At 35.8% G+C, this 13,955-nt stretch overlaps 1 protein-coding gene across 1 annotated transcript in view; it reads right to left on the reverse strand.

Moving 5' to 3' along the window:
* SYT10 (synaptotagmin 10) overlaps nucleotides 1–13,955 on the reverse strand; it is a 64,758-nt gene that overhangs the window by 41,607 nt on the left and 9,196 nt on the right. Inside the window, exon 2 of the mRNA XM_023208920.3 lies at nucleotides 9,664–10,021. Coding sequence (XP_023064688.1) covers nucleotides 9,664–10,021 — 358 coding nt within the window. The remainder of the gene's footprint in view (nucleotides 1–9,663; nucleotides 10,022–13,955) is intronic.

Here is a 13,955-nt window from a genome sequence, read left to right on the forward strand (position 1 = left end):
AAAGTCTTCATTATCGTCTTCTGGTTCATGAACATTCTCTTTTACAATGTTTCTGCTCTAATTCTGGCAATCAAAGTATTTCTTCCAACCCTTTGGCCTCAAGGTTCAATGAACTCCTCTCTTCCAATGATGTTCTCTACTTAACCTCAGTCACTATTATGTAAATAGCCAGATTTTGTCATCGTCAACTACAAGCTCTCCACAACCGCAATTTCAGGCATGCTTCCCTCTGATCAACACTTCCTACCTTTTCCGGTTCCTTTAAGATGGAAGAAATAATGGTATGCTCTTGTGCTGAGAGTACTAATAAAAGAGAGGGGGAGAATTATAATGCAAACATCAGAGAGGAGGATTCTTAGAAGTGACAGGAGGCAAAATGGGATCTAACATGAAAGTGGAGGGATTAGTTATACATAGGTGCATTGATAGTTACCATAGTATCAATCAGGAAGGCACATATATGGGATAGATGCTGGTAAGAGGGTTGATGATGTGGTGGGAGTCTGTGGAAGGTTTCTACCCTTTGCTTCAATTTTCTTAGTAAAATGGGAAGTAAGGTCATTAATTAAAACTGAAAACTGAGAATGAGGAAGAAGGTGATAGAAGTTTGAAAAAAGGTGAGAAGGTATAAAATGGTGTGGTTTGAATGTCCCTTCCAAAACTCACATGGAAACTTAATCCCTGATGTGGCAGTATTGAGAGGCAGAACCTGTATTGTAAGATGTGACTAGGGCATAAGGGCTCTGCCCTCATGAATGGATTTAAATCTATTCATGAATCAATGGATTAATGAGTTAATAGACTTGTGGATGATCACAGGAGTGCAGCTGCTGGCTTTATAAGAAGAGGAAGAGATTGCTGAGCTAGCATATTAGCATACTCTGCCCCTTTGCCTTGACATGTTCTGCACCACCTTGGGACTCTGCAGAGTCATCAAAGCAAGAAGACCCTTGACAGATGTGGCCCCTCAACCACAGACTTAAAAGCTTTTCTAACTGTAAGAAATAAATTCATTTTCTTTATAAATTATCCAGCTTCTGATATTCTGCTATGAGCAACAGAAAATGTAGCAACACAATAGTCTTGTGACTCTCAAAGATTGAGAGGGAAAACAGATTTTTGTTTTAGCACTAGCTAGCTAAATGAGGAATGTGGTCATGAATTTAAGTGGATTCATGAGAGTTGTTTATATTTTTTTCCAGTCATATTCACAGTCATTTTTTTTCCAGTCACATTGCACATGTGCAAGTGTACAGGTGACAGAGCAATGAATTCAGGTAGGGCTGTGGTTTTGCCCTGCAAATACAAAAATAGAAAGCAACAAGAGAATTGAGGATGTACACAAGAGTGGCTCTGATTGACCATGGAATTGAAACTGAGTAAAGAAGAAAAAATAATAATATCAAGGATGTAGGAATTATGACATAGTGACAGAATCAACGGATTGGAGGTTTTGGTGAGTTGGAAGAGTTGTCTGAATTGGGATGTAAAGTTAAAAGAACTTTCTATTCACCCCACTTTCTCTGTGCTGCTGTTTCTCTAACATATTTGCAGCAAAACTTTTTGAAAGAGTTAATTACAGTATATTCACCGTCCAGATTCTATTTAAACTTACTCTAATCAGCTTTTCATATACTGTACCACAATTGCTCTTGAAAATGTGAACAATGTCACCCCCACATTGCTAAATTCAAACAGATCCATTCACAATCATTCCACCCAGCCTTAGCACACTCCCCTGACAGCTACTCCCTCCTGGGAGCTTACTTACTCTCTTCACTTGGCTTCCAGGTTCCACCCTCCCGGATTCCCTGCTACTGTACTAGCCTCTACTTCTCAGTCCACCTGGCTGTTCCCAATCTCTCAACGCTCAGAAATTTATCCTTTTTCTTCTTTTTCCCATCTACTCTCAACTATTTGATGATATCATCTCCTGGCTGAGGACATAATCTACATGCTCAGGATCCCAAATTGATATACATATCACAGATTCACTTCAGAGTTCCAGAGTCATTACCTAGTTGCCCACTGAACTTGTCCACTTAGATTTCTAATGGAATCCTTAAATGCCACAGGTCCAGATCTCCTCTTCTTGCCTCTCAAACTCACTCCATTCACAGTCTCATCTGTCTCAACTTGATTTTCTCAGACGCTCAGTCCAAAATCTTCAAGTCATTTTTGCTCTTCTTATTTCACTCACATGCCCCAGCTCATCTATCAGGATAGTCTGTTTCTTACACCCTCAAAATATATCCAGTCAGTTCTCATGAACATTATTAACTACCACTTCCCTGGTCTGAAACATCATCACTTCTGACCTGGATTGGAGCCTCCTTAGTGGACTTTCTGCTTCTATCCTTGTGCCTTCCTCAATGCCTATTTTCAATACAGCAGGCAGAATCATATTTTAAAAACAGGTCATGCCACTCCTTTGACTTCCTCTAGTGGCTTCCCATATTCCTCAGAGTAAAAGCCAAAAATAATGTAGCCCCCTCTACCTCTGCTTTGTCTCCTAGATTTCTCTTGGTGGGAACATGTAGTGCAGGTTCTAGCTTCAGGGTCTTTGCAGCACCTGCCTCCTCTATATGAAAAGCCCTCCCAGACTCCTCAAGACCTACCTCTCTAACACTTTGAGTCTTCGCTCAATTTACCTTCTCAGGAAGATCTATCCTGACTACAATGTTTAAAATTGCAACACTGCCTCCCACTCAGACTTTCCAATCCCTTTATTTTGTGCTATAATTTTCTATAGGACTTATTACCTATTATAACCTCATATAATTTATAAGAATGTGTGTGTGTGTGGGGGGGGAGACTTTTGACAGCTTTGTGCCAAATGTGTATCAAATTTCAAGAAAAATGTCTATGACATAGTAAGTGTTCAATAAATATTGTTGAAGAAAGAAAATATTTTCTCTGAAAAATTTAGCCATGTAACTAAATAGCAATTGAATAATAATAATAAAAGCTAGAGAAACAACTAGTTTTCTTCTCAATTATTTAAAGAGGTGGCTAAAATCCATTCAGTAGTTTACCTTTATTCTATTCAAGAATTTACAGGCAATTGGTTCTTTAATAAATTTAATGAAATAAATGTTCACTTATTCTGAACTTAAAACCTTCAGATTATGAGAATAACATACTGCCTATTGTGCAAAGGAGGCAATTCAGTTATTCTTAAAATACTTACTTTGACTTCTCTCCATGTTTAAAAAAGATATAAGATATAAACATCATAAAACAATGATAAGCAATTGCTTTTGATGTAGCATATATTTAAATAAATGTATATGAAGTAATTAGCTTGGGAAATACTTCTTCATAGCTTTTGATCTACAGATAATATTCTGAGAACATAACACATATATTACAAGAAAAGAAGTAAATATAGACTGAAGCCTTAAACATTAAAAAATTCTCAATAACAACTGGTCAAAACAATAAATCCAAGAACTTAATTTTTAGCATTACTTGATTCCTAGAAGGTCATTTGACCATAATTCTAGCTCTGGATTTCTATGCTCAGTGTGCAATTTTATGCCTTCCTTCACTTTGTAATATGCTTCTGACTCTCATGAGCTTACCTCCTGGTGAGCTCAGCTAGGTTTTGGAGAAAAATAGTCATAGCTCTATAACCGGGTTCATGTACCAGTCTTGACGACCCTTCGTCTGTGCCTCCACATCTCCTTGACCTTACTGCACATAGTGTATTGAAATTACCTGTTTTCGGATTTGTCTTCCACTCTCCAAGACTTTCTTCTAAATTGTGGTCTTTATCATGGCAGAGACTAAGTATTATTCATCTTTTAATGTATTTCATCATAAACATTTGATAGGAACTAAGAAAATGTATGTTGGAGTTTGTATGAAAATAATTTACCATACGATTCCTGTGACTAATAAAACCAAACTTCCCAAGCATTATTCATATTATATAGAAGACTAAGAAGCTGAGGTGGGAGGATTACTTGAGGCCAGGAATTCAAGACCAGCCTAGGTAACATTTTGAGACCTCATCTCTACAAAAAAATATTTAAAAATTAGCCAGGCCTGGTGGTGCGGCAGTTCCTGTAGTCCTGGCAACTTGGGAGTCTGAGCTAGGAGGATCACTTGAACTAGGAGCTCAAGGCTGCAGAGAGCTATGATTATGCCACTGCACTTCTGGGCAACAAAGTGAGACCCTGTATCAAAACAACAACAGCAAAAAAGAACCGAATCAGTGTTTGTGTATAAGACAATATTTATAAGTGCCAGAAAACAAACTTCAAATTTCAATCATTTTGTTAAGGTTGTGACTCTGGCTTTATTTCAAAGAGTCATCTCTTTTCAGAAAAGAAGTAAGGGTGTACACCTAATACATTTCTTTCATGAAGGGCATTATTTAACCACTTCAAGTTCCTGCAAAGCATGTTTTATGAACTTCTATCTCAGGGACACAGATCTCAAGTCTTTCCATTGTTCTGGGCAAGTGTTGCTACTTGATACCCTAGCTAGCCATACATCTTTTTTAAACTCCTCCTTTTTGTAATATCTCATTTTTCATTCCTTACAGTGTTTTAGCATAGATAATTTCAATTTTAGCTATCTTTTCCAGAGAAATTCAATTTTTTAAAAACATGCTTACAGTAAACTATGGAATCTCATTTTATGTATTTTTAAATAATTTTTCATTTTTCTTATAATAATGTACATTAAGCATTCTTTTGGATACTATGCATGATGATTTTAAGCATTACTCTTCTAATCAACCATAGCTAATTGTAAATATTGTAAATTCATCAGCACATATAAGTCAGTGATTTCTTCCCATGTACATTTTCCTGCTTTTGTTTCACGTTCAATTGTTTCTGCTATTACAGTTCCTAATTATTTTCAATAGGTACTCAGAGTCCTAAAGTCTACATAATTTCTCATCCTCAATACATTATTTTGCCAGTTACTATTCACCTTGTCTTTACACCATTAATAAATGCACATAAAATTGATCCTCATACTCATCCCTGTGAGAATACTATCATTAACCTCTTTCTAATATGAACACAGTGTATCTCACCACTCATCAGCTGGTGTGGCTTTTAAAGATGATGTATTTAAAAAGGCAAAATGAAGTGTAAGATGATCAATCAATCAAAAGCATTCAACCGACACTTATATACCTACACACTGTTGGAAATTAGGAGGGCATAAAAGTAGGTTATACACCCTTATTCTCTGAAAATTTAGCATCTCTTTTGGAAACAGCTGGAGCTCAATATTAAGATACAAAATAATTGCTAGGTTGTAATTAGCAATTACAGTTTTAACAGCATTGCTGTTTTAATATAGCAATTTGTTATTTAATACAGCAATCACAGCTTTAAATAATAAAGGATAATAGTTAATAATTGGGCAGATAAAGTTGGGCTCTCAGATGCATTTTCCTTAAAGATCTTATAGTACATAAAAACGAGGTTGTTACTCCACACAAGGAAAGCAGAATGAACAAAAGCACACAGGCAAAGAGAGTCAGGCCTTTAGGAGGATGGTAAAAAGACCAAGCACCCTTCTAGTGAGCAACCATGGAAGATCAATGGGATAAACAAGATGAGGTCATTGAATTCATTTATTGATTCTTTTAATTCAGTAAGTACACTCTGAGCTCCTACAGTGTTTTGTTAAGGCATCAAAAAGCAATATAGAAGTGAATATGGCAGATTTTTTGCCTAAGAAAGCAGCATACAACTCTATATGTGGGGGTATATAGAACCAAAATGCTAATGGTAGCTTGGCATAATCATAGTATAACAGCCTTGAATGACTTTTAAAAGATTTGGACTAGACATGGAATTACTGAATTGCCACTTAATGTTTTTTTACAAGGGATCTTAGATTTTCCTTTACAAATTTTCTTACGTTTCTTTTTTTGTTGTTGTTGTTTTCTATTTCCTGATTTTTATTACGCTTGAGCATAATAAAAAGTAATTACAAAGTAGATATCTTCTCCTATAGTCTGTCTTATAAAATGTTGCCAGGTGAATTATCCTAAAACATAACACTTATCCATAGAACTCCTCTGCTACAAATACTTGACAAGAGAGACTCTGAACATGTTGGCCATGATTTCAAGGTTTCACTATATTTCAATTTCAGCTGATTTTATCATCCATTATTCCTTCACTTTACTCTACTTTTTGATCAAAGTACCTTACCTGCTGTTTTCTTAGCAAAACTTCCTACTCTATGATTTTTCACATAATCTGTTTCCATCTAGGATGCACATCCTCTCCCAATTGCCACTTACATGAATTCCCAGTTTCCTTTGACTCAGCTTAATGGCTCTTCTACATGCCTTAGCTGGAAATAATGTTTCAATGTTCTGAATTCCACTTTCTCCATCACATAGCTGGCATTTGTAATTCCTTATATTGGTATTGCATGTATTGTCTCCACATTATATTATAAATTTACAGAAGTGGTCACAGATCCTTAGAGTTTTCAGAGTGGAAGGAGTACGATATATTGACTATACCCAGGATTAAATATATGTTGAATAAGGTTATTGGATGCATAAACAATCAATCAAGATGATGCTTAAAGAATATTAGTAACGAAGAAATACATAAATGCCAGCTGGGTTGTTTGATTGCCTGGCAGGCTGATAGGGCAAAATGTCCAGGTATTTGAAAAGGGAGACGAGAATTTGAGAAATGTGTGTTTCTAGCAATGCTGCTAACTTCTAGGCCCATCAGGATGCTATTTAAATATAGAGACAAGTAAAACTCGAAAGACTAAGATGTCTGAGCCAAATTAAAAGGAGTCCCAACAGACTGGAACTGTGACATACTAATAAGGTGAGGAAACAAAGTATTAAAGTTAAATTCAGTGTGTGTGTGTGCATCTGTGTGTGTCTGTGTGTGTGTGTGTGCCTGTGCATGTAGGTTTGATTTTGCTACATCTCAGTGAAAAGTTGGCATATGAGCAGAATAATTTGACTCATAATAATGTACCCTCGATCTCTGTGTTCATGTGGACTACATAATGAACTCAGCAATTTCCTCTTCCTCTCTCTATAAAGGTAATTTCTAGTAAGATTAAGTAATTAATGTAGATGAGGGTTTTGAGAACTAGAACTAATCATGTTTTTTGCAAGGAATTCATCCCAAGGCTAAACAGATTCAAATCATGACTCTAGTCATTCATGATAATCATATAAAATTCCAGATTTTTAATTGAGTAGGATAAACAGGAAGATGCTCTAACTCTCCAACCTCCCAACTACCTGTCCTAAGCATACTTTGTAGCCAACATATTTAATTGCAGGAAAACTACATCCCTGTGGCATTTATGCTTAATTTGTGCTCTTCCAACTGGATAAATTTGAATTTTTACTCTTCAACTGCATGACTTCAGGCAACTTTTTAAATTTCTCTGGGTTTCATTTAACTCACATGTAATGGGGATAATTAATAATACTTACTTCATGCAGGTTGGGGAAGGATTGTCAGGAAGGGTGCCTTGGCATAGTGACAAAATTTCAAGTGCTCAAAATTCTTTTCTTCTTCTTCTTTCCCCAACCACCCATATGAACAATGAAAGTCAGAGGCAGGTGAAATGATATCAAATTTCTAGCAAAACTCTGAATGTGTGTTGCAGTTTTTCCTCTTAGAAAATATCAGATATACGCAATCCAATTTTTATGATGTTAAGGTTGAAATTTTTATGTTTTTCTGAGTTGTTCAATTTCACATAATTACTGAGAAATCCATAGCTAGCAAAAAGAAGCCTTCGCTCACGTGTTTTCATTCTCCTCTAGCTAGGGATAATCAGACAAGTGGTCTCTTTATACTCAACAGAAAATATTTTGAAGACAGTATTTTGTTTTTCTGAGGTTCCAAAAAAACATTGATTACCTGAATTTGTCTTCATTGAGTATCCTTATATAATCTGTACATATCAGCTAAAGAGTTGAATAATTCTGAATGCTAAGCTAATATATATTCACAGTGGTTGGTATTTTTAAAATGTTTTGCAGATTAATTGAAGATTTTTACCCTGAAATTTCTGAATGTCTTAAGTCTTCGTGGCTATAAAATATCATATTTGGCCAAAGTTTTCAGGGATGGTAGTGATAATCAAGTAAATACATCAGGTAATTTTACAGCGGTTTTCCCCATAAGTATAGTGAGATCAATGTCTTGGAAAAAAGGAAGCTCCTCCCAAAGACATTTTTCTCTATTTGTAAAACATGTAAAAAAAGTGGTTTATTGGACAATTATTTTATAGTTCAATAAATATATATATAGTGCAATAAATATATAATAAAAATTAACGTGGATATTTATTGGGTTACATTACACAAAAATCATAAATAAGAAAATTTAAAATGAGCCTAAATATCATTGCTCAGGAAAACTTGTCAAAATAAAAACAGAATATGAGGCATTCCTTAGTTATAACATTTAAGTAGCACAGAAAAGTGTAACATGAAAAGGACACCTCCATCCACCCTCCTTATCCCAAAGTTTCCTATCTCAAAGGTAACAATTATTCTTATCCCTCTGGAATACATTTGAGTAAGAAGTGGATTTATTTGTAGATACAATTCTCTTATTTACACAAAATACACATTGAACAGCCTTTCAATTCCAGTAACCAATATATCCCAGTTTTTCAATTTGATAGATTTCGAAGCCCACAAAGTATTACCATGTTGGAAAACATGGATGCACCTTCAGTTTAGAGAGATAGAAAGATAAGATTGGGAAGTCAATCAGTTTGCAGGAAATAGCACTTTCCTCTCAATAAGAGATCACTGATTTTACCCCACCCTAGAATAAAACTAGTTGCTACATTTGGGAACCCGAGAAAAACTGCTCTCATGCAATTTGTTTTAAGAATTGAGGCCTATACTTAGCAGAAAAAAATGCCTCTTTACAAGAATCATTTTTTCCTGTACAGTTAATACAGTTAGAATATACTGTGGTGAATTAATTCCAACAAAGTTTTGCTGATTTTCCCAGGCTGAGTTAAAAAGTATTTCCTTAAGGAAGTCCTCTTCTTCCTCCCTTTTATGTACACTCCTCCATATGCCCATGATATTTGGCTTCTTGTGGAACTTATACTTTGCCCAGTTAAGAATCCGGTCTACATGAGCTCAAACACACAATGAAGTTTCATGTTTTTGGTATATTTGTTAAATAGTTGCAGACTAAATATGAATCTGTTAGTTGTGATTGTGAAATTCTAGATGATTCCTCATTGTATAGAGCCTCCATGACATGCATTTCAAATGGCTTTAATATTTATTGGTTGAATTAAATTAAGTTGAAAGACTACAAGTAGCAGCTATCAACTGATGATATTTCAAAGGAGAAAGTTTAACAATAATCTGTAGTTACACAATTTTACTGAAACCTCACAGTCTGCTAAGCCCCTCTCATGGTCCTGCTCCCTATTTGGCTTCTTTGTCCTTAGTTTCTCTCTCTCTGACCCTATGTACTCTGTCCTACCCTTTCTCTCTTTATTTATCTATTTCCTATGTCTTTCCCATTTCTCCTGTTTCTCTTTTCTTTTCTTCCAACTAAAGTTTTTCTCTCTTATGAAATTTCATACACACACAGACACACACACACACACACACACACACACACACACACCAGTTTTATATATTTAATCTTTCCTTACCGAGATGATGACGTAGGCTCAGTAATTTGTCTTTGCACACGTGCATGTTTAATTAAATGTTCTTTTAAAGCAGTTTGGACTTCTGCTGGGATATCAGGGGATGTGTGGCTGATTTTTATTGCAGGCTCAATAGCTTTTACGGCTGGCTTTTCATTTTCCTTAATTTCTTTTTTCTCTTCAGTCTCAAAAACTTCAGTAGGAGCACTTGAAATGCTCTGTGGAAGGGTAGTGACGTTGGAAGTCACAGGTTTGCTTTTCCAGCATGGCCAACACAGCTTCCAGAAGACAAAAAGTGAGACAACCAACAAGGCCAGTCCACAAAAGCTGACAACGACTGCTAACAGGCTGACCGAAATATCTGGAAAAATTATAATGTAAAAATGATTAATTAATATTGTACATTAAAAAGCAGAAATGAAAAGAAAATTTTACATCATAATTGTTATTATTTCCTGATTTAGAGTTTCAAAAACTCAATTTTAATTTATCTTTGTAGGAAGAAAAAGTTAATAATCATTCCTGGAAATTCTCAAAGGAGATAATTGAAAAGTTCCACCCCGGTAAAAATTCTAATTATATACAGGAAAATTATGATGTATGCATATTTCCAAGTACACTATGATGGGTCCAAGATTTTGCAAACTCCGTTGATTCTTTCTGATAATTTTGTATTATTTTTGTTCCTAATTTCTCTGAATTTCTTGAGTTCTAAATTAATCAATGAATTGTGCTCTGGTCTGAATTTTTGTATCATCCCCAAAATTCATATGCTGACATCCTAATCCCCAAGGCCATGGTATTATGAGGTGGGACCTCTAGGGAGGACATTAGGTAGAGAGGGAAGTCTTTATGAGTAGGATTAGTGTTCTTATAAAGTAAGCTAAGGGAGCTCTTCTGCCCTTCCACCATGTGAGGACATAGCAAGAAGGTGTCGTCTATGAACCAGGAAATGGGCCCACAGGACTAGTGCAGGCATTCTCCATGGGGACTTGACCCTGTACATTTTGCAATATAGAGAAGGATAAAATTTTCGTTTCTTGAAGATGTCAAGCTTTTTCCTCAAAGAAGGGGAAACTGATATATCATTTCTTAAGGATGGGGATTGGTCAAGATTCCATCATAATTACAATCTTGTAGCTCCTTGCATCCAGAGACATAAGGCATGGGGGAAAGGGAATTCCGCTTAATAGAAAACAGTGCAAGAAGTTAGATTAAGTAGAATTTTATCCTGAAAAATAAAACTAAAATTATGTAAGCAAGCTTATTGTCTTTTATTTATGTTTTGCATTGCTTGCCATAGCAATTATGACTAATCATTAATAGTATTAAAAATGAAATCAAGTGCTTGATGCATTCTTCATGACATATTTTTCCCCCAATAACAAGCCTTGCTTAACAAAATAAAAAAAACCTATCAAAAGATTGAGTGAGGATCTACGAAAATTTATAAAGTCAACAAAAATTTTTAAAGACATTTTCATATTTGTGATTCATTTAACTATGACATGGAGTACACATTTAATTCAAAGAAAAATGAGTGGTCCCAGAAACATTTTAAATCAAGGTGTTGAAATGAAAATATGCATTTCAGAACTAACATTTTGGCTAAGAAGAAGACAGAAGTGAAGGCAAGACTGGAAGAGGAAATACTAGTTAATAGATTACAACAGCTATCCTTGTGAGAGACTGTAGTGGTTCTGAACCAGGGTTTCTGAAATAGGAAAGAAAAGATTCCAGAGAAAATCAAAGCCCTAGTGAAGGAGTGTGAAGATTAAAAAGGACAAGAATGTGACTCACTGGGATGATGAAGTAAGGAACACAATGATTTCAATTTTCGTTGTATTGAGTTTGAAGTACTTACAGTCATGCAAGTAGAAATTTTGAGTAGGCTATTGGTCATGCATAAATGCAAGTTAAATAAATTGCAACTAATTTAACTTCCTTAAGTAGTGGGATCTGAATCCATAGAAGATAAATGTTCTTTAACAGAATTCTGAGTACACCAATATTTAGAGAAAAAGAGTTTTAAGGAATAAGAAACCTGTACAGAAGAATGGGGAAAAGGAGAAAGAAAGATATGGAAAAAAATCAGGTCATTCGGTTTCCACAGAAGCTAGAAGAATATTTTAAGAAATGATAGTGTAGATCATTAAAATAAGTTCAATTAAAACAAGAGTTGAGAAGTGACCATTAACTTTAACAAGTATATGTTTAGTGAATTCTATGAGAAGAGTGAAGCAGACGTTGTGTTAAACGGATTACTGTGGATTAAGAAATGACTGGCGGCCGGGTGTGGTGGCTCACGCCTGTAATCCCAGCACTTTGGGAGGCCGAGACGGGCGGATCACGAGGTCAGGAGATAGAGACCATCCTGGTTACCGCGCTGAAATCCCGATTCTACCAAAAACACAAAAAATTAGCCGGGCAAGGTGGCAGGCGCCTGTGGTCCCACCTACTCGGGGGGCTGAGGCTACTCGAGAGGCTGAGGCAGGAGAATGGCGTGAACCTGGAGGGCGGAGCTTGCAGTGAGGCGAGATTGTGCCACTGCTCTCCAGCCTGGGCCAAAGAGCAAACTCCGTCTCAAAAAAAAAAAAAAAAAAAAGAAAGTGACTGGCAGTGCGGCAGTGGATTCTGTGAGAATAGATAATTTCTTCAAGAAATTATACCTAGGAAAGGAGGAGAGAGAGGGAGGAATAACTACAGCAGCACATGGAGTTCATGACGGTGTTTTTATTCCAATGTGCAATACCTCAGCATGCTTCAGAATAATGAGAAGGAATCAGTGGACAAGAAAGGATAGGCAATTAAGCAGAATAACTAACAGTTAAGTCCCATAAAAGGTGACAATGGATGAGGTCTGAAGCAAAGATGAAAGAATTGGATTGCTTATTTCTTTGTAAGAAAGAAAATTGTTCTGGATGCCAGTAAGGTTGTAGGTCTGGAGGCAGGAAGTCAAGTGAATTCTTGTTTATAACTAGTATTTTTCTCTCCAAAGGAGGAGTAGGGTTAACTGCCAATTATGTTGGAATATTTGGGAATAGTTTGGGATATCTGAAGAGCGTGACAACAATTTGAAATAGGAACTATAGAGAATAGGGAAAAATTGAATAGGAAAACATCAGATGCCTGGTCAGAATATACATTTCTTTCAAAATTAGAGACTAATAAAGTGATGCTAGTCTGCCTGGTTTTAAAATCTTCTAAACATTCAGCAGCTTTGGTGTAGGGGCAGAGAGACAAATAAATTCATCCATGGATGAGGTTTTTGATTTGTTTGTTTTTCCAGAAGAGTGTGATAGACGACAAAGGAAAGAGTGTATTGGACAGATAAAATGATGCATCATAAGTATGATGCCATATTTATTGAAAGGAAATTCAGAGATAAATAGGAAAGTTAATAGACTGGAGTTTCTAAATGAGAAAGATGAACTCATAGGAGATTTTGGTTGGGGATTGAAATATTTGGATTTACAATGCTATGGTAGTATCGTTCACCGTAATGACAAGGGTTTGAGTATGATCATAAAATAAAAGAGGTAAGGTAGACTAGAGAAGATCACTGGAGGAAGGTGGCCAATCACCAGGAGGCCAGGGAGATGAATATGAATGTCCTGGCTTTTCTACATGGACTTTCAAGTTACCCATTGCAATGGGCAAACTTGATGACTAGGCTCTCTAGCTCTAATTTTCACTGTCTCCAGATAACTCAAAAGAATCCATTACATAACATTCATCCTATTATATCTGGAAAGATTAAGAGTTAATGAAATATACAGCAATTAGATTAGGCTCTGAGATAATTAGGTTTAAAATTGCTCAGACTCTGGTTTGATTACATACATATGCATAAACATTATTCTGCCACTGTCTGTCCATATGTCTGTCGGTCTATCTGACTATGTATCTCTAACTAATTTTAGTTAGAAACATTTTACTCTTTTATCATGTCTTAATATCCCCAAATAAAGTGACACAGTTAGGAAAAACTGAGAAAAAGATCACTGTCATCAGAAAATACAGGGAACTTTTAAAATGCGAATTCCTCAGAAACTTTTAGTATAGCAGAACTTTGCTAAAGTCTGTATAACCAGGCCATAACATTTGCATGATCTTGTTCACTGAGACTTAAAAATACTGCTGGGTCCAATTACCTACTACCCATGCAGCTAACTATGATCATGCAGAAAAGTACAGGCCAAGTGTCCTGTTCTCAAATCCAATTACCACTGCTTGAATTGATACTCTTCTCTGTGTCTCTCTGTATCTTTTAAAAAATTTTAAATTTCTAGTTC

Source organism: Piliocolobus tephrosceles, chromosome 10 (assembly GCF_002776525.5).
Source record: "Piliocolobus tephrosceles isolate RC106 chromosome 10, ASM277652v3, whole genome shotgun sequence".
Taxonomy (NCBI): Eukaryota; Metazoa; Chordata; class Mammalia; order Primates; family Cercopithecidae; genus Piliocolobus; species Piliocolobus tephrosceles.